Source organism: Falco peregrinus, chromosome 5, assembly GCF_023634155.1.
Source record: "Falco peregrinus isolate bFalPer1 chromosome 5, bFalPer1.pri, whole genome shotgun sequence".
Taxonomy (NCBI): domain Eukaryota; kingdom Metazoa; phylum Chordata; class Aves; order Falconiformes; family Falconidae; genus Falco; species Falco peregrinus.
In genome coordinates, this window is record NC_073725.1 from 49,918,789 (window position 1) to 49,946,004 (window position 27,216).

Here is a 27,216-nt window from a genome sequence, read left to right on the forward strand (position 1 = left end):
TTTAATTAAGTCTCTGTTTACAAACATACTAGGATTATGAGGTTGTCAAAAAGAAGTTGATTCTAGCCTCTCTAGAAAGAGTATTTTGCTCTGTTCTAGGGTAACAGTTGTATTTTATGGCAGCCAAAAAAAACCTAATTAAAAGCAGTATACAAGTTCTCAGATTTTATTCCGCTTTGCTGAAGATTATAAATTAAGCAGTCATTTGTGTTAAGTCAGAATATACACAATTATAGATGGAAAATCTTTAAATTGTTGAGTTTTTTCTGTATGTCATAAGTCTTAACATTACTTGTCATTTTGCTGGCATGTATAATACTTGCTGTTGTTTTTCTGATTTAACATAAATAATCTGAAAAATACAGTCCTTTGTACTGTATTTTGTAAAATACTAGAAATAACTTTTGTTCTGCTGCGCTGACGTTCTTTTCAAAGCTATTTGCTAACTCAGTTACTGGGGCACCGCAGATTAAGACTTTGGGAGAAAAATCCTGATAAAGTAGTAAAAATAAATACTTTTTTTATAGTGTTCTGCGATCAGTGAGTAATTATAAACTAAATTTTTTACAACATGAAGAATGACTTTTGCCAGCTAAAATTTCAATGGAATGCGTTCAGTAGGAATAGAAGTACGTGGGTTTTTTTCCAGTGCTAGATTATCTGTGGCAGATGGCTTTGGAGAAGAAAATACTTCAGAGCCTGTATGAAGTAAATTAATTCTGACTATATACGAATCTTTAGGAAGAGATTACAATTAATGTGTTGCCAGTACCTATGCAATATTTAATTTTCCTTGGGTTTTCATTACTTCAGCAGTTTTGAAGCTTGTGGAGGCATTCTTACATGAACCAGATAGTTCCTTCGTAGTAAACTAGGACCATCCACAGTCTCAAACACGAAAGCTCTTTTTTTTCCCTTCTACTTTTTAATTATTATTGTTATATTGAATATTGCATATACAAACCCAGAATGGTTTAATAACATGTCTTGTTATGGAAAATTATGGTGGAAAGCTTAGTGAAAACATTCTCCACAGAGTGGCTCAGCATTAGTTAATTTCACTAGATCTTTAATTAGATTGTATCTAGAGAAGAAGGTAATTAGTGGTAACTAACAAGACAGGAATGTAGAAGGACTTTAGGTGTAAAATGTCGCCTTATGAATCTAATCCAAATTGATATTGGTATAGAGTATGTAACTTCTATTGGCAGAAATACTAATGTTAACCCATAAAATCTTGAACTGTATACAGCTTGGCAACCAGTAGCTGTAGTACTGTTATGTGTGGTCAGTAGAATACCGTTGGAGGAATATAAGCTAGAAATACACTCCCCTGCATCATTTGACTAGATTCCTTCTCGTATTTTCATGCCTTTATTCTAGGCAAAAAGGGTGATTTTTAGAAAAAATAATTATTTAATCTCCTCAAAGATTGTGGAATGTTCTGTATAATAATGCTGCAAAAGGAGCTGGGTTTACATTTAATTTGATTTAGTATAGGTAACTTAACACGTGGGACTAAATTCAGGAGTCTGAGTCAGGTGCAGAGCAGACTTCCTTCCCTGTCTTTTCCATCTCCGTGTAAGACCTGAGAACTATCAGCCAGCTGAAATAATTGAAGTTTGAGTTCAGACGGGCTTGCCATCCCCTAGTTACAGTAGCTGAACCTGAGGAAGCAAGATCTGTTGCTTCTTAAATTCCACAAGTATATCGCACCTTCCTTTTGCAGCCGCGTTTACTTGTGTGGGTGGGAGCATGCCCACAGGGCATTCTGCCTGCCTCTGCCTGACCCTATCCTGTCTGTTCTGTTTGTAAACTGACCTGTTGCCATGGCAATGTTTGTGACATCACCTGTTCAATGTTGCATCTTCAGTGCAGGGTTTGGTAGGAGAGAAAGGGAGCCAAAGAGAGCCAAACTTCTGTTTTAAAACACACCTTCCATTATGACTAAGTGTGCCAAGAAATACGGAAAAGCAACCATCAGGTAATTGCATTTTTATGTAGCAGATATATTTGGAAGCTTTCTTGGTGGAGTTTAAACTCATAAATTGAGGCTCAGGGAGTTGCTTATTCTTCTATGAAACTTACCCTACTTTTAAACCTGCAAAACAAGAATTGTTGTGGGTCTTGAGCCCAGAGTAGTTCACAGACAATTGAAGTGTAGATCCCAGCCAGGGGTTGGTATCTCAGGAGTTTTGAGAGGGCTGTAGCGGCATATGGCTGCTGGTCAGCTTGAGCCTTGTGCTGTGGGAGATGTGAAGCACAAGGGACCTGCTGTGGGCAGTGCTGGTGGTCCACTCTGGAGTGCTGCACCCCCAGTCCTGCTGTCAACACTGCACGGGACCCAGGGATTCTGTGCTTATCCCTCCCCTGAGAACCATTTCCAGAACTGCCTCTCCTTGCAGCTTTCCAAAGTACTTGTTTTAGAGCTCGTGGCTATATTAAGGAGTATTTTAATATGGGGGAACGGGAAGAAAGGACATCAGTTAATCTGATAGTTTTGAGAAAAAAATTGTATATTTTCTGCTCCAAATATAAAATGGTCTGGAATTGCTCTTTTCTCCATCAGTGCCTGCTGATATACCTCCTTGTACTGCATTATTTAGATGTGTATGTGCTTACTTTTAGGCAGATGACCATGGAAATGGTTGAATCACAACCGGATGACAATGCAGTTGATTCTATGCCAGAGAGAGATGCTGGTCACCTTCAGAATCAGCCAGGCCGAAGTCAGATTTCCCGAGGATCGGAGGTAAGTCAAAATGTGGAAATATAAGAATCAATAAAGTAGTATTCAGAACTGCTATGATTTTTAAATTATCAGTTTGGAGTTCCCATGTTCTGTAAGTCTTGTTATTAAATAGGAAAAACATAGCAAAGCTATACTGAAAACTATGCCTGTAGTATTTAAGGAAGGGCTGATATAACATGAGGTCTGTTAAAGGGTAACACCTGTAGGAGACCAGGCTTTTCAGAGTGATCAGTAGGCACATTTTTGGTTTGTTGTTGTTTTTAGTGGGGTTTTCCCCCTACTTTTCCAAGATGGTCGTGTTTATTATGGAGATGGGAATAGTGTCATGGAGAGCTGGGGTGGCTGAAAGATCAAACATACCTAAAATGTGTGTTCCCTGAAGAGGTATTGTATAAGAAAAATGAAAAATGCATAAAAGTAAGCATGGTTCTTTACTAGTTCCAGTTTTTGTACCGAACATGTTTCATCTTCTTGCAAGTACATTTTTAATGTATGCTTGTTTTGTTTCATCCCTGTGCATCCAATGACAGTGTCTAGAGGTCTGAAAATATACTCTGTATGTTCTGTATGGTAGTTGTACCTGGATTCTTCTTTGGTTAATGGATAAAAAATGACATAGTGCTAATTCTCAAACATTAAAAATATGCACTGAAACGTTCAGCACTTGAGAGAAATAGTGTTCTTGCCAGTATGAAGATTTATGGCTTCAGAAAACTGTATAGACTCTCTAGAAGGATCGTCAAAACCCCTTTATGAAATAAGGGAACTGATTTTAAAAAACGTCTTACGGCATTTTTTCATCATCGGAAGTTAGAAATTAGTAAGTGTTGATGCCATATATTTGGTATGTTAGAAACTTGATTTACATTATAGGTGTATTTTCAAGACTGAATACAGCTTTTTGCTGTGTCTTCAGACACAAAATAAACTGCAGAATATTTATAAACACTTGTTATTTTTGTTAGCTATGGTATTTGTTGTGGTTTTGATACCTACAGCATTGGGAATATTGTTTGAGGGTTTTTTTCTTTGAGAATGGAGCATGAAACCAAGAATTTTATTTGGTTTGCTCAGTTGATGTCATCCTCTTACTTGTTCTTTCTTTGATAGCTCTGTTCAAATTCTGCATTTAAACTTTACAAGGATGATTTACGTGTAAACTCAGTTGGCTTGTGTAGTAGTCTCTGAAGAAAGTACCTGTGAATTTTGTCCCTTAGGATGCGTAATGTTGATTTAGAGACAAAGCTTTCACTAATGCTGTAGGATGGCTTCTGCCGGGTCCCCAGGGAAAAGTTTCTATGTTTATTGGCATTTAGTGCTTGAGCAGAGTGTGTGAAGGTTCAGCTGTACTGGCTGTGGGTCTCAGGACTTTCAGTTAAAATTAATAACTGAAGTAATGGTGGGTCTTGGTCAGTTAGCACTGAAATGAAACACACACGCTTCAGTTTGAAGGCTCAGGATAACAGGCTGGAGTGTACGTCTGGGGGTCCCTCTTTTTGGTCCGGCGGCCCAGAGAGCTGCCCTGGACCTGTCAGAGCTGCTGGGCGCCCATAGCTGGAGTCTGTGTCCATCTCCTCGGCTGTCCAGAAAAGTGGGGTTGATGGAGTTGTGGCACTGAAACAGTGCAGCAGCCAGGCCCCCAGCAGACAGGCCTGCCGCAGGCTGCCCCCCTGCCTGGGGCGGCTGCCAGCCCCTGCCCACCCCCTTGCCACCCTGAGGCTCAACTGTCGCACCATTTCTTTTGGTGAAACGGGCCCTGAAGGGAAAGTTTATTGCTGAAAGGCCTTGTCCTGACATTTCTTTGGCTTAAGATGAGGAGGACTTTCCTAGTTTTCATTCCTGCCTGGCAGGCTTAGAAGGTGAGAAGCTGTGCCACGGTGGGGGCTAGAGGCGGGCGCTGGGAGGTTAACCCCTGCGGGGTCCCGGACCTCGCCTGGAACATCTGTCTGATGTTGCTGGTACGGGACAGGCAACCCGGGGTGCCTCTGAGGAACTTGTGCCTGTGGTGCTGGTCAGTGCCTGTGGATTTTGACTGTGTCAGAGGGCACGGATAGCTCCTCCCTTTTTGGCCTCCGGAGCAGTGCAGTTAAGAGAAGACAGCCACTTAAAGGATGCCTGGTCACTGAAAATGAGGGCTCCTTTTCAAACATCTCAGGCTGTTTTTGTTGGTTTGTTGCTTGGTTGTTTTGGTTTTTTTTTTCCAGACAAATATTTGTTCAACCTTGGTTTTGTTCAGTCATAATAAAGCATTTTAATACGCTCTCTTTCAATACTCAATATGTAGTTTTCTGTCTATTATCAAAGAATTGCAGAATGGTTGAGGTTGGTAGGGACATCTTGAGATCATCTAGTCCAAACCCCCTGTGCCAGCAGGGACAGCCAGAGCAGGTTGTCCAGGGCCTTGTCCAGTTGGGTTGTGAATATCTTCAAGGACGGAGTCTATACAACCTTTCTGGGCATCTGTGCCAGTGGTTAACTGCCCTCACAGTAAAAAAGGTGGAGATATTTTATGTTGAGGCGGCATTTCACAGTTTTTTATTTGCTCAGGGTTTTTTGTTTAATTATGACTGGCCAGGGACTGACTAGCAAAATGCTGAGGGATGCAACTCCATATGAGGTGGGTGTTTGGTGGGTTTTTTTGTGGTTTTGTTTTTCCCTTTTCTGGAATTCAGGATTTTTAAAGAAATACTTGCCATTTAGTTTTGAAAAGGTGGAAAAGGTGTTCAATAAGGTGGTAATTTTTAGACGGCAGACATTGTTTTGCATTGTTTTGTGCTGAAGCATTCTTAATGTAGTCTCTTCTGTTGGAAGGGAGGGGAGACGGTAAGAATGTCTGGGCTGGAGCACTGTGGTGTGATGCACTAACCTGCAATGCTAAGGAGTACTTATTATACAGTATTAGTAGAGCGAATATAATTTTGTTTTTGTTTTTTTCCCCTGGCTTGTGTAATAGATACTGCTATATACTCATGCAGTTTTTTGGTGCTGAAAATAAAATTACTTTTTCTGCAAAAGCAAAAATTAGTAAATTAGGCATTAGCAAAAATGAGATGCCTATTTCATCCATTGAGGCAAAATCGACACTTGCGGTCTTTAAAGGGTTATTTTAAAAATAAAATAAATTAATGCAGAATAAGATGGCATTTATAGTTTGATTTCTTGCATCCCTTACTTTCAGCCAGTTAAAGGAATTGACACGGTATTAATTTGGTGATCCATCCACCAAAAGAATTGGGTAAGAAAATACAAATTTGTAAAAAATTTGGTCGTTGTCTTTAGAAGCTGTTGGAAGTGTACAGAACACCTGTACACAAGTTTGATGCCTTCTCTTCAAGGAAGAACAAAAGTGCAAAGTGGAAGATTTCTCAGCCAGTTTTGAGATGGGGCTCCATGGGTTCTGTCTCACATGCACAGAACTTAGATTAATAAATATAGGGCTGTTTTTGAAAGGAAGTTAATTTGCATTGGAATATTCTGATAATGTTGATGACAGTCAAACTTGTGTCTTGGAACAGTTACATCTGCATTGATATTCAAAGAGAAATTAGACATACCTTTTGCAGGATTTCTAGAGTCCATATTGCATTGTGTTGCCCTGTGCTCAGCTGCACAAAATACAACTATCAACGTAAGAGTAATGTACTTAAGACCTTTTTCAGATTTGACAAAAATACTTTCAGTTATGGGTTTGTTTTTGGTTGGTTGGTTTTTTAATCTTACATCCTTAATGGGTTCTTCTTTGAATCACTTTTTTATGAACTTTGTCATGTTGTATCAGTAGAGCTGTCCGCTGTCTTGGCCTGAGATAGCATTGGTTGACACCTTGGTGCTGGCCATGAACTGAACATGGGTCAGGAGTTACAGTGTGAGAGGTGCTGTCAGAGAGCAGAGGGAGTTTTCCAGAGCCTGGAGTGCACAGCCATTGCAAGCTGGGACTGCTGAGGTTTAGCACTTAAAAGGTATTCTCCTTGTGGGCTCTCAGCTTAAAACTTTGTGTTAAAGCTTGCTCCCAACAGATTGAGTGCTGTAGAAGTTTGCGAGGCCATTGCAGCTCTAAAACCAGCCTGCCAAATGCGAGTCCAGGATATTTAGCAAAGCTGGTGTTTGAGGATTATAAGCTTGCAGCCTTGTTACCATTTTGTGCTTCCTCAAGGGTATGCTGTCACCAAATCGCTGCAGTCAGTCTGACCTTGTCTTCCTTAAAACTGTGTGCAGCTTTTTTGGCATTAGCTTTGGAGTTGACCAAAACTTCCTTGCCTTCAGCTTTTCCTCATAGAGGCTACTTGGTGCCTGAGTGTGGTGAGTCCTTTGCTCTTTTATTAGATGAATCCAGGATGGGTTTGCCTTTGCCTTTTTCAAAAGTACTTTTACTTTACTTCTGGAGACCTTGTATTGTTTAGATTCTACAGCAGGGACAGAAATTAGGTGGAGCTGTGTACTGCATATTTCATATCTGTAGTACTTTGATAGGGAGAAGTTATCTGACATTGGGTGACAGGAGTGCGTACATCCACAGAGTAATTGTTCAGATGGACAAGGCATCTTGAAGTCAGATAACTGATGAATAACCTCTTTCTCTGAAAGAATGTGCCTCAGTATGAAGATAGTTCATGGTCTTTTTTTTTGCTGGCTACTTTTCTCTCCCCTCTTGGAAGAGGGAGCACTTATATTTCCAACCGTATGAAGTATGGGACCGTACTGCTGTGGCAGAACGCATGGTTGTTATTTGTTGAAGCTATTAGACTTGGCTGTTGCTTACCTAAAAGGATAGAACCCAGAAGGACATTTCAGCATCTTAAGTCTCTTTGCCATTGCCAGGGACATAGCACTTGGTTAAACAGCGTAAGGGTTTAATGTGTTAAGCCTCCCCTCACCCGCTATGTTCCTGAGTCGCTTCTGTGGATTGTTTCCAGCCATTGTGCCAGACAGCCCTTGAAGTAATGATGTTAAAGGTAGCATTGCTCATCGCTGATGTCAGAAAGTAGGGTTTTTGCCAAGTTCGTTTCAGTCAGCATTTATGCATGGTAGCGTCAAAAGGTTCTAGTGTTTTGCTTAACACGGGAATATGCAATTTTAAAACAAAGCAAAGGGAAATGTGAATAAAAAAAATACTAATACTTTCTCATTATTAATAAATAATTAATAATTTATAAAAGGAGACGCCAAATATGAAATTGGAAAGATCTTTTTCAGTCTTGGTTATAGAAAACAAACCTAATAAAAAGGAATCCTAACATCCAGTCTAAACCTCCTCTGGTGCAATTTGAGGCCGTTTCCTCTTGTCCTGTCAACATTTGTGGAAACTCAGCAAACAGTGATCAAACCAAACGGAGCTGTTTAAAAGAGATACAAATGAAGAAACAAATCACTGTTGGTTTGATCCAGTTTTAAAATATTACTGTCTCCACTTCCCTTAACCCTGCACCCCCATTTAGTCTATTATCTGAATTAATGGGAACAATTTCTCCTGTGATACTGTAAACTTTAGTCTAAAAGGGTATTAGCTGAGTGTTTCTTTTTTTTCTTCTGTGCTTATACTGAATAAGGAGCTTTTAAATGAATGTAATGTTTCTTAATCTTGAGTACTGGATTACTTCCTGATTATTTGTGCCTGACCCATTGTGTACTAAAAAGAAACTCATAAACTGTTTACCTTGTACTGTTTTGTGTGTGGTTGTATGCAGAAAGTTCTTTCTGATACATACTGTGTCAGGTTGCAGCTCTCACAAAGATAGTAGTAAATCAGAAGGTTTGGTGAAATTGTGATTGTAATATTTTGAAAAGCTAGCATGCTTTGTAAACATTTGGATTTGCTCCATTGCTAAGTATGTGATAAAATTATTTGCAGCTGCTCTGCATGTAATATCCTAATGGCTGTTAACATTCTACAACGTGATTTAGTGTTGGACCTGGCAGTGTTAGGTTTACGGTTGGACTCTGTGATCTAAAAGGTCTTTTCCACCTTAAATGATTTTATGGTCTTTCTGTGAAGTCTGGGTTTAGGATGATGTCAGCTTTGGCACAAAATGGGTCATACTTTTTGGATCTTCAAGACTTTCTAGATCTCAAACTCAGATATCTGTTTCTGATAACAATATTTGTTTTATCTATTGGGAAGAAGGTTTGTATGTCCTATTTACATGTTGCTATTTAATGCCATTTAAAGAATGATTGTTTCCATTTCAGGGTTAGAAATGCCCTCAATTGTTCTATTTCCTGAAAAGCGGTTCAGTTTCCTATAACAATTGAACAATTACATAGTGAATGTTGACAAAGTCCTGTCTCTGTTTCCTAGAAGCATTGTTTCTTTAAGTTAATTGGAGCCAACATCTGGGGTTTTTGATAGCAATGCATCTTAATAGTAACAAAACTTTTTTTTTTTTTCCTCAAGAAAGTAATGTTTCATGGACAAGCCATGGTTTATGGATCAGGAATGAAAGAGTCTTTAATATTTGAAATTAAAAAAACCCAAGCCTTCAGTATAAATACAGAAAAATAGAAAACTTCCTTTAACTTTCTTTTGTTGTAGTCAGCATTCATCATGTTTTTCTTCTCACTGTCATTTCTTTTTACCTTTACTGCTCATATCAGATACCTTTGGGGGCTGAGAATAAAGCTATGAAGGGAATAATACCAGAATTTTAGATATAAGTCTGGGTTTATTCTTGTGTGTGCAGAATATTGAAATAAGGGTTTTTTTGTGCAGTTTACTTGGAAAAATCCCTGTTTATTTTATGATTAATATTTGCCATTCTCCTTCTTTCCTGAGTTTAGAGATACTTCATCACACAGAACTTGGGATCAATCATAGTGTTTTCCTTTTGCTTCAGTATTTGTTTCTGTTAATAGACTTAATGGTAATAGCATAAATATTGAACTGTTTCTTAGCCTGTAGTTGTTTTAACTGTTTCTTAACCCATTCATCCTCAGTACTGATAGCTGAGAGCCAAGAGCTGAGGAAAGCTGTGGGTACTCTTAAAATGTCATCAGAAAAAGGGATCGGATTATTCTTAAACAGAACACTTTCTTGAGCTGTGCTAGGCTTAAATAAGGTTCAGCTGTTCTTTATTTTGTTGTTGTATTGAAGCAGTGATACACTCCAGCTCTGTTTTGCTTGATGTATAAATACATATATGTAAAGAGAATTTATTAAACTAAATCACTTTACAAAGCCATGCATTGCTTTATTGAACAGGGTTTTTTTTCTGTCTGAAAAGCTCTGATCTCTTGAGACATCTGTCTGAAAAGCATAACTTCTTGCCTAAAACAAAGCAAAACCAAAGCAGGTCTGGATTTTTATTTTTTTTTTTTTTAATTTATTAAGAGCATTCTGCCCTGTATGCTGTTGCAGCACCATACTACTTCAGTGAATACTGGTATTTTTGTAACATTTCTTAAGGTTCTTCCTAACCTTCATGCTAGTGAGAGAAAATTTAGTGTGTGGTAGCTTAGAGTTGTTTTTAACTAAAAAAAAACCAATAATGAAGTCCCTGGAGGAAGGAAAAAAAAATATATTTACGGTTTGTTAGGGGACAATTTTAAGCTTTCCATATCATTTGGAATGGGCATACACACCAAACTTTTACTTGATAAAACTAGTTTATCTCTACATCTGATAATTACACACATTAAGCTATTTTAGATGTGGCATCAAAACCAGTTTGTTTTAGCATCACTTCTAAAAGCATTTGCTGAAGTCTTAAGGCATGTTACTTAAACACGATGATTGTAATTTTTGCAAGTTTCTGTAGCTGTGTCAAGTGCTGGAAGAGTATGCCCAGCTGTAATGCTAGTGCAGTTGCCTTTTGGTCAAACTGTTCATGTCCAGGGTGTCATTCAAGCCACACAGCCCTCAGTCATTCAGTCACCACACATGCTAGCTGTTCAGGTTAGCTCTTCTATTGTTACATTTTCATGAATTATTTGGTGCCTCATAACTCTTCCTCTCAACCCCATCTTTAGTTTCTCTTCTTTCCTACCAGTCAGTGCTGCAAAATATACTCGTATGGTGCAGGAAATGGCAGGGGGGAAGGTGGCAAACTGCCAAGCAGTAGCAGCTCTACAAGCATTGTGTAGCGATTCCTTAATGCTTCCTGTTTATCTTTTAAGAAATTGTGTCTTGGAACCCTGAACTTACACAACAGCAAATTTGTGTAATAACATGCCCTTTCTTCAGCATATCTTGCAGTTCTTCAGTTTTCTTAAGTTCTGTGAACATGTTTCTAATGAGTCTACAAACTCATAAATTTGCAAATATCTCATACTCTGTTTTTGAAGATGTAATGTAAGTAAACATATTGTATTCAAGTGAATCCTTGTTGATTTAAGCAGGCCCTGTTAAAGCATCTGCTATTGCTTTTTGTGGGTGTGGATATGTAAAGACCAAAAATAAGAGCAACCTCAAAATAAACATTTGTTTGGCAAATCGTCACATGTTTAAAGTTGCTGATGGATCTGTTGGAGCAAGTCCAGAGGAGGGCCATGAAGATGATTAGGGGGCTGGAGCACCTCCGCTGTGAGGACAGGCTGAGAAAGTTGGAGTTTAGCCTAGAGAAGAGAAGGCTCTGGAGATAACTTGTAGTGGCCTTCCAGTACTGAAAGGGACCCTACAGGAAGGATTGGGGAGGGACTTGTTGTCAAGGCGTGTAGTGATAGTACAAGGGGTAATGGCTTTAAACTGAAAGATTTAAATTAAGATTAGCTAGAAGGAAGAAGTTCTTCACTGTGAAGGGTGGTGAGGCACTGGAGCAGGTTGCCCAGAGAAGCTGTGGATGCCCCATCCCTGGCAGTGTTCAGTCCCAGGCTGGATGGGGCTTTTGACAACCTGGTCTATTGGAAGGTGCCCCTGACCATGGCAGTGGGGTTGGAACTAGATGATCTTTAAGATCCCTTCCAACCCAAACCATTGTATGAAAACAGGGACCAGTGCAAAATGCTTAAGAGTTTTCACAGCTTTTAAATAGTGAAAAAGACTAGAGAGAAAGAATTTACAGTGTTTTGAAATTGACTTGGCCTCCCATTGGTGTTATTCTTTGTAGCTAGGAATGCTTTTCCTCTAGTTTTCTTAAAACCTGATTGTGAAATGTCAACCGAATTGCTTTTTGCAAATAGAAGTGATATCTCTAGTAAGGGAGACTATACACCTGTTATGTGTGAACTGTTTTACCTGCAGTCATCAACATGTTAAAGAAAAGACGTGTTGTCAGTCTTCTTGAGAAGCTATCTTTAATGTTTGAGACTTCTTAGTAGCTTTCAAGTGTAATAGATACAAAGGCGTATGTAAGTATCATTTATCTCAGAGATTTGAGAAAAAGAATAAAACCTTGGCCAGATACTGAATATTTTATTTGTAAGTTGTAGGTATTGATGATGGGACCTGGTGAGGTATTGAAACTAGATCACTATTGAAACAGGTGCAGTAGATGTTAAGAGAGTTGGGTTTGGTCAAATTTGAAGTAAAATCAGAGTATTCAAAATAAATATTTTTTTAAATAGAATTCTAACTGTAATTTACCAGAGTGAACTTTATCAGGTAAACATATTATAGTCGTTCCCAGTTTCCATCAATGCTTTTCTTCAAGTCAGTATAGTCAGAACTTAGAGGCAAAAACAGAGGTCTCACTCCAAATCTCAGAAGGAGGAGTTTCGCAGGATTTTCTTGCCAGCTGCTGGTGTGTCATCTTAGGGGAGTGGAAGTCAACTATTTGTTGTACTGAGTGAACTCTGGCTGTCTTCCTTTTGCCAGAGGAATAGAGACAGGGAAGCTGTGTCCGATTAATACTGACTAGTTGGTTCCAGGGTTTCGCTTTTGTTATGTTTGAGCATGCTAATGGCAAATAAGGTGATTCTATAAGAAGGACTTGAAGATGCTGTAAAAGACTCCATTACAGAGGTTGTTCAGCCTTCTGTGATCCTCTTAGGTACTATCCTGCCAACTGGCATCTCCTCCAGATAATTTGGCTTTAACTTGATATCCTGTCTCTGCCAGACAGTGGGGAACTTGGGAAGTTATATCAGTTTAAAAAAAAAAAAAAAAGTATGCTGAAGGTTGACATTAAAACTTGCATGACCTCTCCCTCAAACAGTTGTAGCTTTAAACCAGAAGGTGCTCAAAATTTTTTCTTGTAATGCTGTTGCTTTTTGGATGAAAAAAATGCTTACCTATGTAATGTTCCTTACTGTTCTGTTACTGTCATTTTACTTGTAGGCAGGTTGTTCATGTTGTTATTTGACTTTTCTACTTGCTCACCACCCTGTAATGTATAATGTATTGGCAGACTAACATGAGCTCAAAGTTATATTTGTTCAAATGCAGAGCAATATGTTAAAGTTGAAGTCTGAATGATGTCCAGGAGAAAATGACAATGGTTTCCATTGATTAGCATTGTGAATGTGGTTGCTTGCTATCGGAACAAACTGAAATGCTAAATTTATCTTTGTCTTGATGGAAATTACAACTTTCGGAGTTTCGTGCAGAAAATGTCTTCTTCCACATTAAAATGCTTAAATCATCTTGTGATTTCCTTACTTTCTTCCCAAAGTATGACTGTTCCTGGCTTTGGCCATCTTCACAAACTAGTTGTGGCTATTGGTATAACCCTTAGTGGAATGGGAACATTTCAAGGCACTAAGGTCTTGCTTTCCTGCTATTTGTCTTGAGACAAATAGATTTTTATTTTATTTTTTCCCCCCCTGTAGAATGAGAGTTCTGTTTTGAGATAGGATGCCCAGGCTTTTGCCTGTGTAGTACTGTCTTAGTTTGGAAGGTTTATGTATGCCAGAGGCTTGAAGGTTGATCGACAAGCACATTGCCATAGGGCACTGGAGAGAAATGCCTTTCAGAACATCACTGTGCTGTTCAGCATTGGTCCGTCCCGCGAAAGGATGCTTACGGACTTCTTGAAGCTTTTGTATTTCTGCCAGTCAGCTCTGGTTTGGTTTGGGGCTATACATCTATAGACATGCAGAAGTACCTCTCATGATTTCTAGGTGGTCTTTGTTGTTGTTGTTAAGCTGGTGTAGAGTTTTAATGTTATTTCCTATGTATTACCCAGCTACATTAAATAATAATATATATATATAATAAATAAATGAGGCTACATTAAGTATTTTTTACACAGAACTGGAATGTAATAAAACTAACAAGTGAAGAGACAATGTCATTCTGCAATAACCTGTAGTTCTTTCAAGGGTTCTTTGAGTTGGGGTGACCCAGGCCTTTAAATTTCCAGAACCTTCCAGCCATTTTCTGATGAGGTCAAGCAGGTTTTGTTTCTAGCACCAAGCACTCAGGCCTGGCAGCTGCATTAGTTCTAGAGGTCTTTCTTGTCTTCCCTGAGCTGCAGGGAAGGCTTTGCTGCACCCAGGTCAAACACTTGAGTCTTCTAGTCACATAACTCAAGTTGGTTCAGTGTTAGCTTAACACGGTGCTGAGTCTGAAACTGCAGTCTGGTCTGTCTTTATGTGAAAAGGTCATTTTCCACACTAACTTTACAGCAGTGTTTCAGTTCGGAAATCTTAGACACCAGTAGTTCGGAGAAATTGAATGAATCAAGAAAATAGTATGTTTTTCTTGTTCAATAATTGCTTTCAGTCATGTGTAATAAGATAGTTGCTGGTAAAGTGTGATTCAGTTCTGGGCCTTAATGTCATCTTGGGTAATTTTAAGAGAAAAAGAACCTGTGAAAACACTGCTAATAAAGGTCTGAGAAAATGAGACATTGTGGACTTGTCAGGGGTTCCTAAAACTTGCAGAGTGTTGCTAAGTGATGTATATGTATTTATGAATATGTGTTGGTAGTGTAATAAATGTATATATTTAAATAAACTTATTTTCAAAATAGCTTTTGTGTGGTTGTGAAGAGGCTTTTGTATTGTATACTATTATTTAAGGTGATGGACTATTGCATTAGTGCAATATTCCATACTTCAAATGTTTAATTTCAGTTTAAAAGCTAATTAAATTGTATATTATATTATACTTAAATCATCTGTTTTCAGTAGTTTTTGTAGGTGTCATTCACAAAAAAGTAACCTGGATCACTTTGATTTTTTTTCTTTTTCAAATGGAAGATGTCATCTAAGTGGCTATGTGTTGCTAACCTCATAATTTGTGATTTGCTTTGGAAAAAGGAAGTCCAAGATCACAATTAGTGATAAAAAAGTGCACAAACTTCCTGTGTGCAAACATGGAAGGAGTTTTTAGATATAATCTTTTACTCTGTTGCAATCTTTTCTTTCTTTTTTTTTTTTTTTTTTAACGAAGTTACGAATTTCAGAAACTTTGCTATTACAGGTAGCATCGATTGCAGATGAATCTGCAGAATCAGAAGGGATAACTGATTCTCAAAAACGTAGGGAAATACTTTCAAGAAGGCCTTCATACCGGTAAGGGCTTTTAATTTTGGTTTTACTCCTTTTTGAAGGCAGCTTATATATTTTAGCAAATCTGTCTGAGAAAAGCCAGTGACTTAATTTTCTCATGGATATGGAATTTCAAATATATAAAATAATTTACTTTTTTTTTTAGAAAAATTTTGAACGAACTTTCATCAGATGTTCCTGCAATACCAAAGATTGAAGAAGAAGAAAAGTCAGAAGATGAAGGAGCACCTTCTGGAATTTCTCCAATGGACATGCCAACCAGCCTGTACCATACTAACACAAGGCAATACAGTATGTTTGCAAAGATACTATGTGATGTTGTAGAACACATATAGGAACACCTTTGTTTCTGAGTTCCATATTTAAGTAGACATGTTTGATTTTGGTGAAGAAGAATGAAAACTTCTGTATTTCCAAACAGTTTCAATTTTTATATTTGATTTCTTCTAACATGGGTGTGTTAGACTTTCAGTCTGTTTCTTGTAATGATTGGTTGCTAGATTTTGTCCTAGAACTTGTATACATGAAAAATGTGAAGGTGAGGCTCAAGTGAAATGAAAAATGTTGGCAGTTTTATGTGAATGTTTAGTGTTATAAATCACTGCAGTTTCCAGTTACTGTGATTTGGTATGTATTAGTGCTGTCTGTTATATGGAATGACAATTAGCGACAGGCTTTTTTTTAACTGTAAGGGTGGAGCATGAAATTATTTCTTAACTTTGAATTTTCTTTCTTAAAAGAACTATGTCTTTTCCTCTCCTAGTTATCAAGTATGAGCACTCGAAGTATTAACCTGAATTCAGGTCATCCAACATCTGATAGATCCAAATGCAAGTTAAAAGTTAAGATTCATGCTTCTGTTCTGTAGACCTGTGGGTTTAATACCTTCGTTTATGTTAAAAATATCACGTAACTCGCTCCCCGTAGCTGCTTTGGGCACAATCGTATGTCATCTAAGGGATAACTTTCTAAAAACTCTTTTTTTTCTGTTATATATTGGATAAAGCTTCACTCCTACATTTGTTTGGGTTGTGGGTTTTTTTCATGCCTTTTCATGTGTCAACAGACTGAAATGCAGGTATCTTCCCTTTGATAATGATGACAGGAAAATTGCAAAAGAAATGTTGTGAGTTTTCTTCCTGAAATGAAAGAATAGAGGAAGTCTGTTAAAACAGTGCAGTGACAACTAGAGGGCCATTCTATCCTCTTTTATATGTGTTCTGGTCACCCTCTAGAATTCTTCAGTTATTTTTAATGTATGCAACTAAAGTAATCGTCAACCCTGAGAAAGCAGAATTTGTCTATAATATTATCTACCCCTTCACTATAGACAGTAATTTTACTTGGGCCTCTGAACTGCTTTTCTTACCCTTTCTGTAAGTTATAGACATAATGTCTGCTTCATGATGTCCAGCATCTGAAGTGCTCTCTTCTGTGAACTTGTGGTCATACTAAATTAAAGTGATCCAGTACAGAATCTGGCAGGTATTCTTGACCAAATTAAATTGTTTACTTCTATTTTTTAATTGGTTTGGCTGAGGTTTAGTTAAAATTAAAAATTAAAAAATTTGGCAATTTCAAGGCATAAAAAGAAGTGCTGTGGTGTCTGTACTATGTTCTAGTGAGCCTTCAAACCTTTAGGATTTCTAAACAATTAAGAGTTCAGGCTTCTTCATCATAGGTTGCTCTAGAACACCAGAGTTGTACTTTTACTAGCAATGTCTTGCAGGTGGTGATTATTAACTGAGGATGTTTTAATTGGAACATAGCTATAAGTCATAGTGACAGAGTTCGTATAAAAGAATAATGAAATTCACCATTTTTGCTTTCTTGTTCAATTAGATACTTCTGAAAAATCAAGAAAAAGAGAGCATCACCAACAATGTGCTAGAATTAAGAGTCCACAAAAATTTAATAAAATCTTATTTACCTTAATTTAAACTTGGCTTTCACATGAGCCAAGCATAGATTTCTGGTTTATGCTGCTTTTTCTTTTAAGTTGTACTCGTACCTAAAACGTGCTGTATATTTAAGGTAATTTAACTTGTTAAATAGGTTCTCAGCCCTAATGAGGCATACTTCAGCATGTAATGTCAGCCTTCATGGACTCTCCTGATTGTGGCTCAAAAAATTTGTTTTGAGCACTTTGTCTTCCTGGAAATGTTCTTTCTTACCCAATTTATTAGTTCATTAATTTGATTTTATTTTTTCTTAACTTCAACTCTACAAGTTAAAATATCACACATCTTTTGCTTCAGTGCAGTCTCTGTGTTCTCCCCTAGTTCTGGTTAGGAAAAATTGGTACCAAGAGGTAGCAAGGATGGTCATCTCCTTGTAGTAGAGGGGGTCTTAATTTGAAATTTACCAAAGAGAGCTTGACTGTTGACTTCTAGTCCTCTAGGTGTATAAGGCACAGATCTGCACCATTTCTGAGCAGCCAGCCCGTTGGCTGAGTGTGGTCCTCAGGAACTACTGTTAGCTAAAACCAGGAACACAGCATGGGATGCTCCATCTCCTGTGTTGATTCCAGTCTGGATATGATGCAGGTCACTACATGTATCTGTTATCTTTATGTCTTCTGTCAATAGTTCTTTATTTCTACTTATCACTAGTATATCCAAGTTCTGCTCTCTTCTTGGCCAGCACTGATTGTACGGGTTTACTGGTGCAGGCATCCAGCAGCTTATGCATTAAGCTTGTACAGTGTCCATGGCAATGAAGAACTGGTCTTGCAGTGTCACTACAGCCATATATACTGTGCCCTAGTTTAAAACAGATACCATATGTTAGTATGTTTGCTGTTTCCTTGTTTTCTCTACTGTTCTCTCTATTCCTGCATAGCAAAGGCAGTTTAGTTGAAAAGATAATTCTGACTGTATGTTGGTGTCTGGATGTCTGGGATGACTGACTTTTGGAAGAACTTAATGAGTATTTTTTTCTGAAAAACAAATATATTTTTTTCTATTAGCAACATCAATGGCTGTTCTGTACTTACTTTTTACCAGCCAAAATGGTATGTTGCTATGGTTTCCAAATACCTTTTTCCTCTGAGCTTCTTGGCTTTCGCTTAAGGAAGCAGATAGACTGACAGGCAGGACCAGACAGATTTAATGTCTTTCCCAGTTACCTCCGTCAACATATGTGTTATCTTTCTGTAAGGGCAATGCATAGTTTTGCATAAGGTGGTGTCTTGTATAGGAGCCTTTTAGGGTGATCTGACTACAAACCTATTCTGTTGGCTGTAGTTCTGTCATGTTGGTTATTGAATACTGGGAAAAAAACCCAAACCAACTGGTTTGCCTCACCTGTGGTGGTGGTCTAACCATGCAAGAGTTGTTTGTTCAGTTGGAGTGTGTGAATCAGCCACTCCCTCCAAGCCCTTTGCCTACTTGTGCATGTCGTGATGTTCTGTCTGAAACAATGCAGAGGAAATTAAAATTACTAGTTCTTCTGCCATCTGTTTGGGTTGCTTGCTGTCTTAGGACAGGTTTTTAACAATGGGAGAATTAGGAAATCTTTTGGGGTAAAACCTTCAGTTGCTTTTCCCAGTTTTGGAGAGGAAAGAAAGAACAGATTTTTCTCATTAGAGCTGTTAATCATACTCAGAGAATGGTATTAGTATTGTTTTCAGTCCTAGCTGGAAAAGAAGATGCCACTTAGGTACATCCACCTGCATGATGTACAACTCCAGGAACTCTCCAGGAAAGTCCTACACTCTTTGTAGAAAGTCCAGTTTCCAGTAGAGCTCCAGCACAACAGAAGTCTGTGCCGTGGTTGGGATCAGGACAGTGAATGGAGTGGGAGCAGTGTCGTCTTCTGTTAATACGGCAAGACCCAGTCCTGTAAGGGAGGCAGCTGCAGGAGTTAATTCACTTTTGTTTGTCAAGTACTGGATTGAGATCTGAATGAATAATTGCAGGGCAGTTGTGACATAATTGTTTACCCAGGCTTACTGTGGAGCCAAGAACCTTGTATGATTCTGTGCTGATATTTTACTGCTGAGGAACCCAAATGGACTTTTTTTATGTGGTTTGGTACTATGATGGTGTAGACGTACAGTTTTTGATGCTAACTCTGTGAGAGGCAGAGTTCAGCTGTGTATAGCTCCTCTGGGAGGCAAAGGTGCAAACCCTGGTGGGAAGCTCGCATGCTGCTGGGAACCTGCTTTTGTTCTGGATCTCATGAAGAATAGAGGAGACTGTTTATTTTTCTTGCTTCTCCCTCTTCCACCCTGCCCCAAAATAGGGCATTTTCTGCTTTGGAGGCCAACTGAAGCATCATGTTGCTCTTTTGTTCTTTCTTCCACACACCCCCACACCCTACCCCAGCCTGGCCTTCCTTAATGCCTTATGGAGCCTTTGTGCTCAGCTGGTTCCTACGTGACATGTTCCCCATTCCAAGGATAGGACTGAAGATCCATGCTGAACCCTGTTCCGGTATTTCAGGTAGGGCTCTGCTTCCTTCAGCATGAGAGGAATTCCCCATTTTCCCCAAAAATAAGCTGATTTGGCAATTTTGGTAGATAACTACTACACTCTGAAAAAATCAGTTACTGTTGTCTAATTTACTAATAAACTGTTAGTATCTCAGTGCTCTTGGAAGTTTTATTATCTGATGATGTACTTTGAAGGTAACTTACTGTTGTCAAGACAGAACATTTGAAATCAGCTGTCTCCAAAACTCACATGGGTGTCTAACAAATCATGTATGCAGATAACCAGAGCTGAACCTTCAAGAATGTCATCAAATACTGTGAATCTGACAGTGAAATCAGAGGAGTTTGCAGTCCTGAATCCATACTTATATATGACTTGTTCCATCTCAGACCACTTTAAATACAGTGTTTGTAATTTAAATTTCGTTTGGGGGAGAAAGAAATTTGTTACTTCTTGGGAATTAGGTTCTCATCTAAAAGTTCCAGGAGTATTTTAATTAACATAAGAGACATGGATTTGGCGGGTGGAAAACTTGGTGGATAAGGAATTCGCTGAATGGTCACGCTCAAAAGACTAAATCACAAATGATGGCCCTCAGGGGGCTGTATTCAGACCAGTATTATTTAACATCATGACACCAAGATGAGTGTTGTCACTGATATTCTAGAGAGAAGGGATGCTATCCAGAGGGACCTTGAGAGGCTAGAGTGATGGGCCCCTGCAAACGTTGTGAAATTCAACAAGGCCAAGTGCAAGGGCCTGCACATGAGTCAGGGCAATCCCAAACAGGCTGGGCAATGATTGGATTGAGAGTGGAGAAGAACTTGGGGTACCAGTGGATGAAAAACTGAATGTGAGCTGACAATGTGTGTGCACAGCCCAGAATGCCAGTTGCATCCTGGGCTGTATCAAAAGAAGTGTCAGCAGGTCGAGGGAGATGATTCTGCCCTTCTATTTGGCTCCTGTGAGACCTCCCAGGGAGTACTGTGTGCAGCTCTGTGGCCCCCAGGGTAAGGCAGACACGGACCTGCTTGAGCGGGTACTTCTCTGTGCAACTTGGGCTAGACTTTTTCTTACACTAAGGAAAGAACTGTGAGTTTCAGAGGACTTGCTCTTCCTTTGTCTTCTTTCTTTTTTTTTGTTTTTAATAACATTTTTACATTAGTGTTTAAAAACAACAATGACTCTGTGTAGCTAGGAGCTCTGGTATTAAAATTATTTTGCTCTGGTATTAAAATTATTTTAGGAGAGTTAACGTTTCTGGAAGCACAGGGAGAAAACGTGGAATACTGCTTTATATCTGTTACATGCGTGCCATATACTACACAATAGGCTTTATACTTGTGGAAATCAGTATTAACATTATGAAAGTTTTATTGTACGATTGACCTTTAAGCAAGGAGAGGACCAGGGGTCCTATCAGACTTTATTTTAAGAAGGCAGATGGGCATTTTAACGTGTGTTCTGTTTCTTTCTATTGCTTAACTTTACTTTTCCTTTTTATGTTTAGTTACTATAACTCAACGTGGTACAGTCCAGATTTCTAATCCAATTTCTGATGGTGCCCATGGACTACAGACTTTAACAATGACAAATTCAGGAGCTCCTCAACCAGGTGCTACCATTGTGCAATATGCAGGACAATCACCTGATGGCGCACAACAGTTTTTTGTTCCTGGAAGCCAAGTTGTTGTTCAAGGTATGTTTTATTAGTCTACTGCATTTTGGGTTTTCACATAAAGAATTTTTCTTAAAAGGCTTTTTATTTTGTGTTGACATTATTGCACTATTAAAATATTTATGCATAACAAGATGAAAGACAGTCTTGGAGACTGTTTCTCTGCTCAGTAAAGCAGCTGCTACTAAAGCTTAAAAAGTTATGAGAAGGAAATAACAGTATAAAATCACTTTCTGTTTTGAATTCTGTTGTCCAGACTTTGAGAGAGATGTTTAATTGCAGTAAAGGTGCTGTTACAGTTTGAAATGAGATGCTGAGGATGCATATGAAACTGATTTTTTTTTCAGCAGTTAATCAATTGTAATAAAACAGAAGTTCTAAAGTTCTTTGGATATCTTGAGGGCAGAATTTTCTTGCAACTTATGACTCGTAGTTATTAGAAAGGAGATCCCTTACTGAAACTAGTTTTGTCACAGAACACTTTGTAGATCCTATAAAATGTATGTACACATGTGAATTGAACTGTGAATAGTGAATTCTTTCATCTGACTGTAGTGTATGCAGAACTACTTTTTTTTTTTTTTTTTTTTTTTTTTTTTTCCCTCCTCCCCCCCACCCACCCCCTGCCCTGTTCCCAGCTTTTGGGAAATGCCAAAGGTATCTTGGATTCTTCTTGATACCAAGGGAAGTAGGGCTGGGATTTGGGTTACACTGAGGAAAACATTTGAAAATGGGGAAGAGATTTCTTTATGGAGACACTAAATCAATGGCTACCAGGAGGACAGAGGGAGTTTATTTTCCCTACTTTTTGTGAATTAGTACACAGAAGTAGGGAGGGGAAGGCTGTGTGAATGCTTTAAACCAAAACAGCTATCTGAAATAAACCATGACTAGAGCTAGGAGGACTTTAAATGTGTATTCATGGAGTGGATGAAAGCCATTGACTAAATGTAGACACAGATATCTGAGTTAGTTTGTGAAGTCCAAGCTGAGGTGCTTTTTTGCCCTAATATGGATGTTTGAAGTAAGTTCTGTCTTTAAATGGCAGTTTCTCTCCCTTTGCTATAAAGAAAGCCCGGGATGTAAGTAAAGCTAATAGCTTGTAGATACCTGAACTTGTTGAGACAATGCTAAATAATGATACCAAATTTGAATTCTCCCATTGCCTCTGGTTAATTCTTTGCTGAAATACATTGTATTCCCAAGACTTTTCAGAAGCATTTCAAGGAAGCACTAAAGTTATCATGTGAAAAACCCGTAGCTAAAATGTTAGTTTTCATCACACAGAAAGTACTGTTATAACTTCCCTGAATATTATTATGAATACATTCTTAGCACAAAGCCTTAAGACTCAAATTTGGCTGTCCCCCAAGCAAATTTCCCACTCTGGTAGTGCATGTTTTCTGAGTATGTCTAATATGTTTTCTATACATGTGCGTGCACACATCTCTTAAATTAGAGGACTTTTCTGTCTCTCCAGGTTGACTGTAGTATTTTCTATGTATTGCTTTGATTCTTCAGAGCTTCAGGGGCAGAGTGAGTAGCTCCTCAGTTGTTTTGTAAAACCTCCCCAGTCTGTGAAGAAGCACAGGATTTAGGATTGTAGTTGGCAGAATTTCAGTCCTCGGGAATTCCATTTGAATGGCCTTCCTTTACAGACTCGGTGTCACAGCATTATTCTCTGATAGGGCTGTCCTCTAATCTCTATTTAATAGTCTCAGTGATGGGCTTGCATAGTCCATTAAGTGTCTTGCCTGTGATGAAAACTTTCAAAACTGATTCAGAGACAGTTACTGAATATCTGCTATACCTGCTTCTGGAAGCTTCTAGATACTTTTAACTAAATTGGTTTGTTCTCTGTCCATGCTTAGAGAAGCTGACTTCCTGGAATTCTCTATTCCTTTGGCCCAAACAAAGCCCAGTGCTTTAGCGATGCTCATAGTTGTTGACACAGAAGAAAAACGCTACATAATATGTACAGGGAAAAATAGAAAGGGAATACTAAGTGTGCATAAACTCGGAGATTATGAGAAGATAAAAGGTTTCAATTTATTGTACATGCTATCAATATGGGAAAATCTTAAACAAAATATTTTATAAAAAGAGCATGAAAGCATCTGACAATGATTATGGGAATATGAATCTCTTTAAGGTAATAATTGCATATTGTCAACAAACCTGACTTGTTTAAGATGGAGTAAGACAATTGAATTAGTTGGATATACAGATTTTTACTACAGGTAATCTTGCCTATGCTAGGAAGTCTGTGGGAATGTAGTTTATGAACATCTGTTATTTACATACGCTTTGTAGTTGATTGTTTACCTAATATTGTGGTAGCATAGATTATAATAGGAAAGCAACATTCCAATTAGTAACCTTTCCACTTATGTATATTTTTATAACTATTTTGGGTAGACAGCATGTAAATTTCATTTGTAATAATTGTAGAAGTACAAGAAAGAAAGAAAATATAAAAAATGTCAGTCCTAGGGTAGAAAAGATGTTTCAGAGTCTTTCAGATACCGTATGTATTTATATTTTTTTCTGAAGTATTTGTTGATGAATTTCATGTAATAATGGATGGCATCACATGAACCCTGTGCTTGATATTTTCTGATAACCTGTGATAGGGAAAAAGCATTAATATAAAAGTGCCAAAGGTGTTGATCCTACTGAGTGGTATTTCATTTGCTACAAGTTTACATTCATAGGCAAAATAAGAGGCAGTTCTGATGCCCTGACAGTTTCCTAATAAGAGATAAGGGGTTTTTTTTGTTAGCTGAAGCAAAAGAAAACGTTCAATTATTAATGGTAATGAGCGTAGAAATGTTGTGTCAAAAGTCATTCTGTTGGGATCTATGTGTGTTTTCATAGTATGTCAGTAATATAAAGAGTGATATTTGAGATAGGTGGCTTGAATTTCTTGTGTGTTTCAGTTCTGATCCTCTGTTCATATGATCCTGAAGTGGTCCTGTAATCACAGGGCACTCCTTTTTTGCACCGATGCTTCCATTATTGTTGTCCTTGGCATAGTTTCACAGCTGACAAATCACCAGTCTGAATTTGTTTATTACAGACAAGAGCCTTAGAAGTTTGCGATGACCTACATACAGACCCGTACTTGGACTGTTGGTCTGAATTTCATGTAAATTGATGTAAATAAGGAGTAAATGTGTTAGAACTGAGGTGTTTGGGGTTGGTTGGTTGGTTTGTTACTTTTTAAAATTAAGTCAACCACAACCAGGTCTCTTGGACTTATTTTGAAAAAGGGGGGAACGGGGGAGAGGTAGCCCTTACCCCGAGTTACTGTTCTGCCTGTTACAGCATCTGAAATCACTAGCTTTGGGTTGACTTGCTCTGTTGCAGCTTTCTTTGATCGTTTCTGCAGCTTTTAACTGAAATTAAATGAGTGGGTTGTGGGTTCCCCCCTGCAAAGGAAAGCACTTTAGCCTTTCATTTAGCTGTTTGTTATATAGCTTAATAAACTTTCCTGTCTTGCATGTCTGTCTGACAGAGTTCTCTGCCCTTTAGTGGAACTGCTCCAATCAAAACTTTGCATGTCTTTCCAAAATTTTCCTATTTTCTATCCGATCATGACCTTATCATTTGGATTCATTCATGGATTCTAGAGCCACGTTTTAATTTCTGTCTGTCAGTGCTGTGAATTTTCAGGGCTTGCTTTACAGCCAGCTTTGTGGTGAGTGCTTTCTGCAGCTGTATGAATAATTCAGGGCAAAAGAACAAAGCTAGGCTTATAGAAATGTGGCAGAGGGAGGGAAAAGAAAAGGTTTACTGGAAAAGGAGTTCTTTGGGCTGCAGTTTCAGTGAGCTGTTCCAGTGACAGAGCATATTAATGACAGTGGTAAGCAAGTGAGGTCACTGTGATGTCAGTGCTCCTGCTTGTAATCCTGCACATGCTTGCTAGTTTGGAACAGTTCATGCTGAGCTCTCTAGAGGAACAGGAGAATCGTGTATGCACAAGCTGATCATGGCTGTAACAGGAGATGAAACAGGTAAGAATTTTGTTGGTGTCTTACATGATATTTTTTGATGTCTAAGCAGTGCTTGGTTGGTATTTGTTACGTTTTCTTTTGAACCTGTTGCTGTAACTCTCATCTTTCAAAACTGGTGCAAATAGCTTCTGGCTATATCTAATCAGTGTAGGGTTTCAGGGCAATTTTAACAGTTTCATTTGGGGGGAAAAAGATCACTGTTAGTGCATGAGTTCTTGCACAGAATGATTCAGATAACTAATCTTTTTTTGGATTTTGCTGAAGATCCACCACTCTTCCTTTAAATTCTTCTTTATTGTGGAGGTAGTCAGATGTTACTATAATTGGTTTTTTTATTTTGTAAAAATGACAGGGTTTTAGTTCAGCAATAAACACTTCAGATTTGATAGCTAAAATAGGCTTAAACATAGGTGTAAGAGAAAAGGTGTGCATTGTTTCAGTAGTGTAAATAAACCCTGTGCTTTCATTGTTAAAGAAAATACTGAACGCAAGCAAATTTGAGAGGGCAATAATTTTAAGTATTGTAATGCCTGCTTGTTTTCTCCTTCGCTGTTAAAATGGTCTGTTCCTCAGCTAATTGAGTTCAAAAAGCTGACGTCATTAGGTTTCCTGGAATCGTGTTGCAGTAGGGAACTGGAAAAGTTAAACTCCAAACAAGATACACATTGACGTCAGCTCCAAGTCATGCTGCGATTTAGTCAGTTCCTTTCTGCTTCGTCAATTGCCTCCGGCAGATCTGTAATGTTAACCAGTTCACAGCCGGTACCTACGTGCTGTGTCGTTGCTGGTATATATTGTTTCATTAATCCGAAGATAAGTATCTTCTCCAAGTCGACGTTTTGGTTTTTTTAAGCTCACAGGGATAATGATTCATGCCTTGTTTAGCCAGTTTAGTGGTGAAGTTACAAACCCTTTGATAATCTAGTCCCATCGTTATGACTCACAGAAGGGAAGAATAGATGGACTAATTCATAGCATGCATCAGGCTTTTTTTCTCCTGGGTAGTCACTGAAAGAGCTCAAGTGCAGGGATGCTCTCTAGTGTTCAGCAAGTTACTTTTTCCAAGACCCTGCTGATACAAGGTGGTTGATTTTTTGGAACTTATTTTTATTTAATTTCTCACAGAGCTTCATTTACAAGGTTAGTTGTAGTCTTCCAGATGTGGTTTGGGTTTTTTTTGTTTATCTTCCTGTTAATAATTGTCTTTTTATAAGTCTCAATTTACAGGTTTTCAGTGACTTTTTACTCCCTTGTAATTTTGAGGTGGGGGGAGGGAATGGCCTGGGGCAGTGTGTTAGGGAAATACACCATCTTCAGGTTTGTTGCTTTGTTAGTGTCTCAGTCCTGCGTCTGGTAGGTTAGAAATTACTTTAAACGGCCATGGGGTTTCATTAGAAACAACCACAGTGGTTTGACAGTCTGGATCAACGTGTGGGATTTCTGACTCAGATGCTGAAATGGAAGGTACCCTTCTGTGCAACATGTGCTAGACATGTAACATTACTAGGTTTAAACTGATTTTTTTTTTCCAGGGGTATTTGTTTCATCTTTTCTGGGGGAAACAGTGTTTTCTTTACTTTTTGAGATACTATACAAAAATTTGCAGACTTTGAAATAATCTATTTGCCATACCGTATCGTACAGCACATACTACTGCGCAGCTAAAAGATACTTTGTCAATGCTATCCTTTTTTTCTTTTTTAAACCGTGGTGTCTGAATTTACAAGCTCTGTACTGCCAAAATGGTTACTTATCTCTAAAACCTACCACGCTGGTAGGTTTAGAAGTGAGCCAACTGTTAGGCAGGGACAGACACTATTGAAACCTGCTCAAATTATTCGTGTAACATGTTGTTACTTACCTGTTGTTTGCTGATCCCAGCCGAGATAGGGACTCACTTTTGTTAAGCTGTGTTGCAGGTACATTATCGCACAGAGTCCCCTTAGCAGC

At 38.4% G+C, this 27,216-nt stretch overlaps 1 protein-coding gene across 8 annotated transcripts in view; it reads left to right on the top strand.

Moving 5' to 3' along the window:
• Positions 1-27,216, top strand: part of CREM (cAMP responsive element modulator) — a 35,928-nt gene that overhangs the window by 3,190 nt on the left and 5,522 nt on the right. For 3 of the 8 annotated variants that reach the window (XM_055805155.1, XM_055805157.1, XM_055805154.1), the window contains exons 2-6: positions 1,874-1,984; positions 2,629-2,752; positions 15,048-15,139; positions 15,282-15,427; positions 21,083-21,271. In XM_055805155.1, the coding sequence (XP_055661130.1) occupies positions 1,944-1,984; positions 2,629-2,752; positions 15,048-15,139; positions 15,282-15,427; positions 21,083-21,271 (592 nt within the window). In that variant the 5' untranslated portion in view covers positions 1,874-1,943. Of the gene's footprint in view, positions 1-1,873; positions 1,985-2,628; positions 2,753-15,047; positions 15,140-15,281; positions 15,428-21,082; positions 21,272-24,746; positions 25,267-26,014; positions 26,407-27,216 lie in introns of those variants that run through there. The other 5 variants (XM_055805156.1, XM_013296446.3, XM_013296448.3 and 2 more) reach the window with 5 other exon arrangements.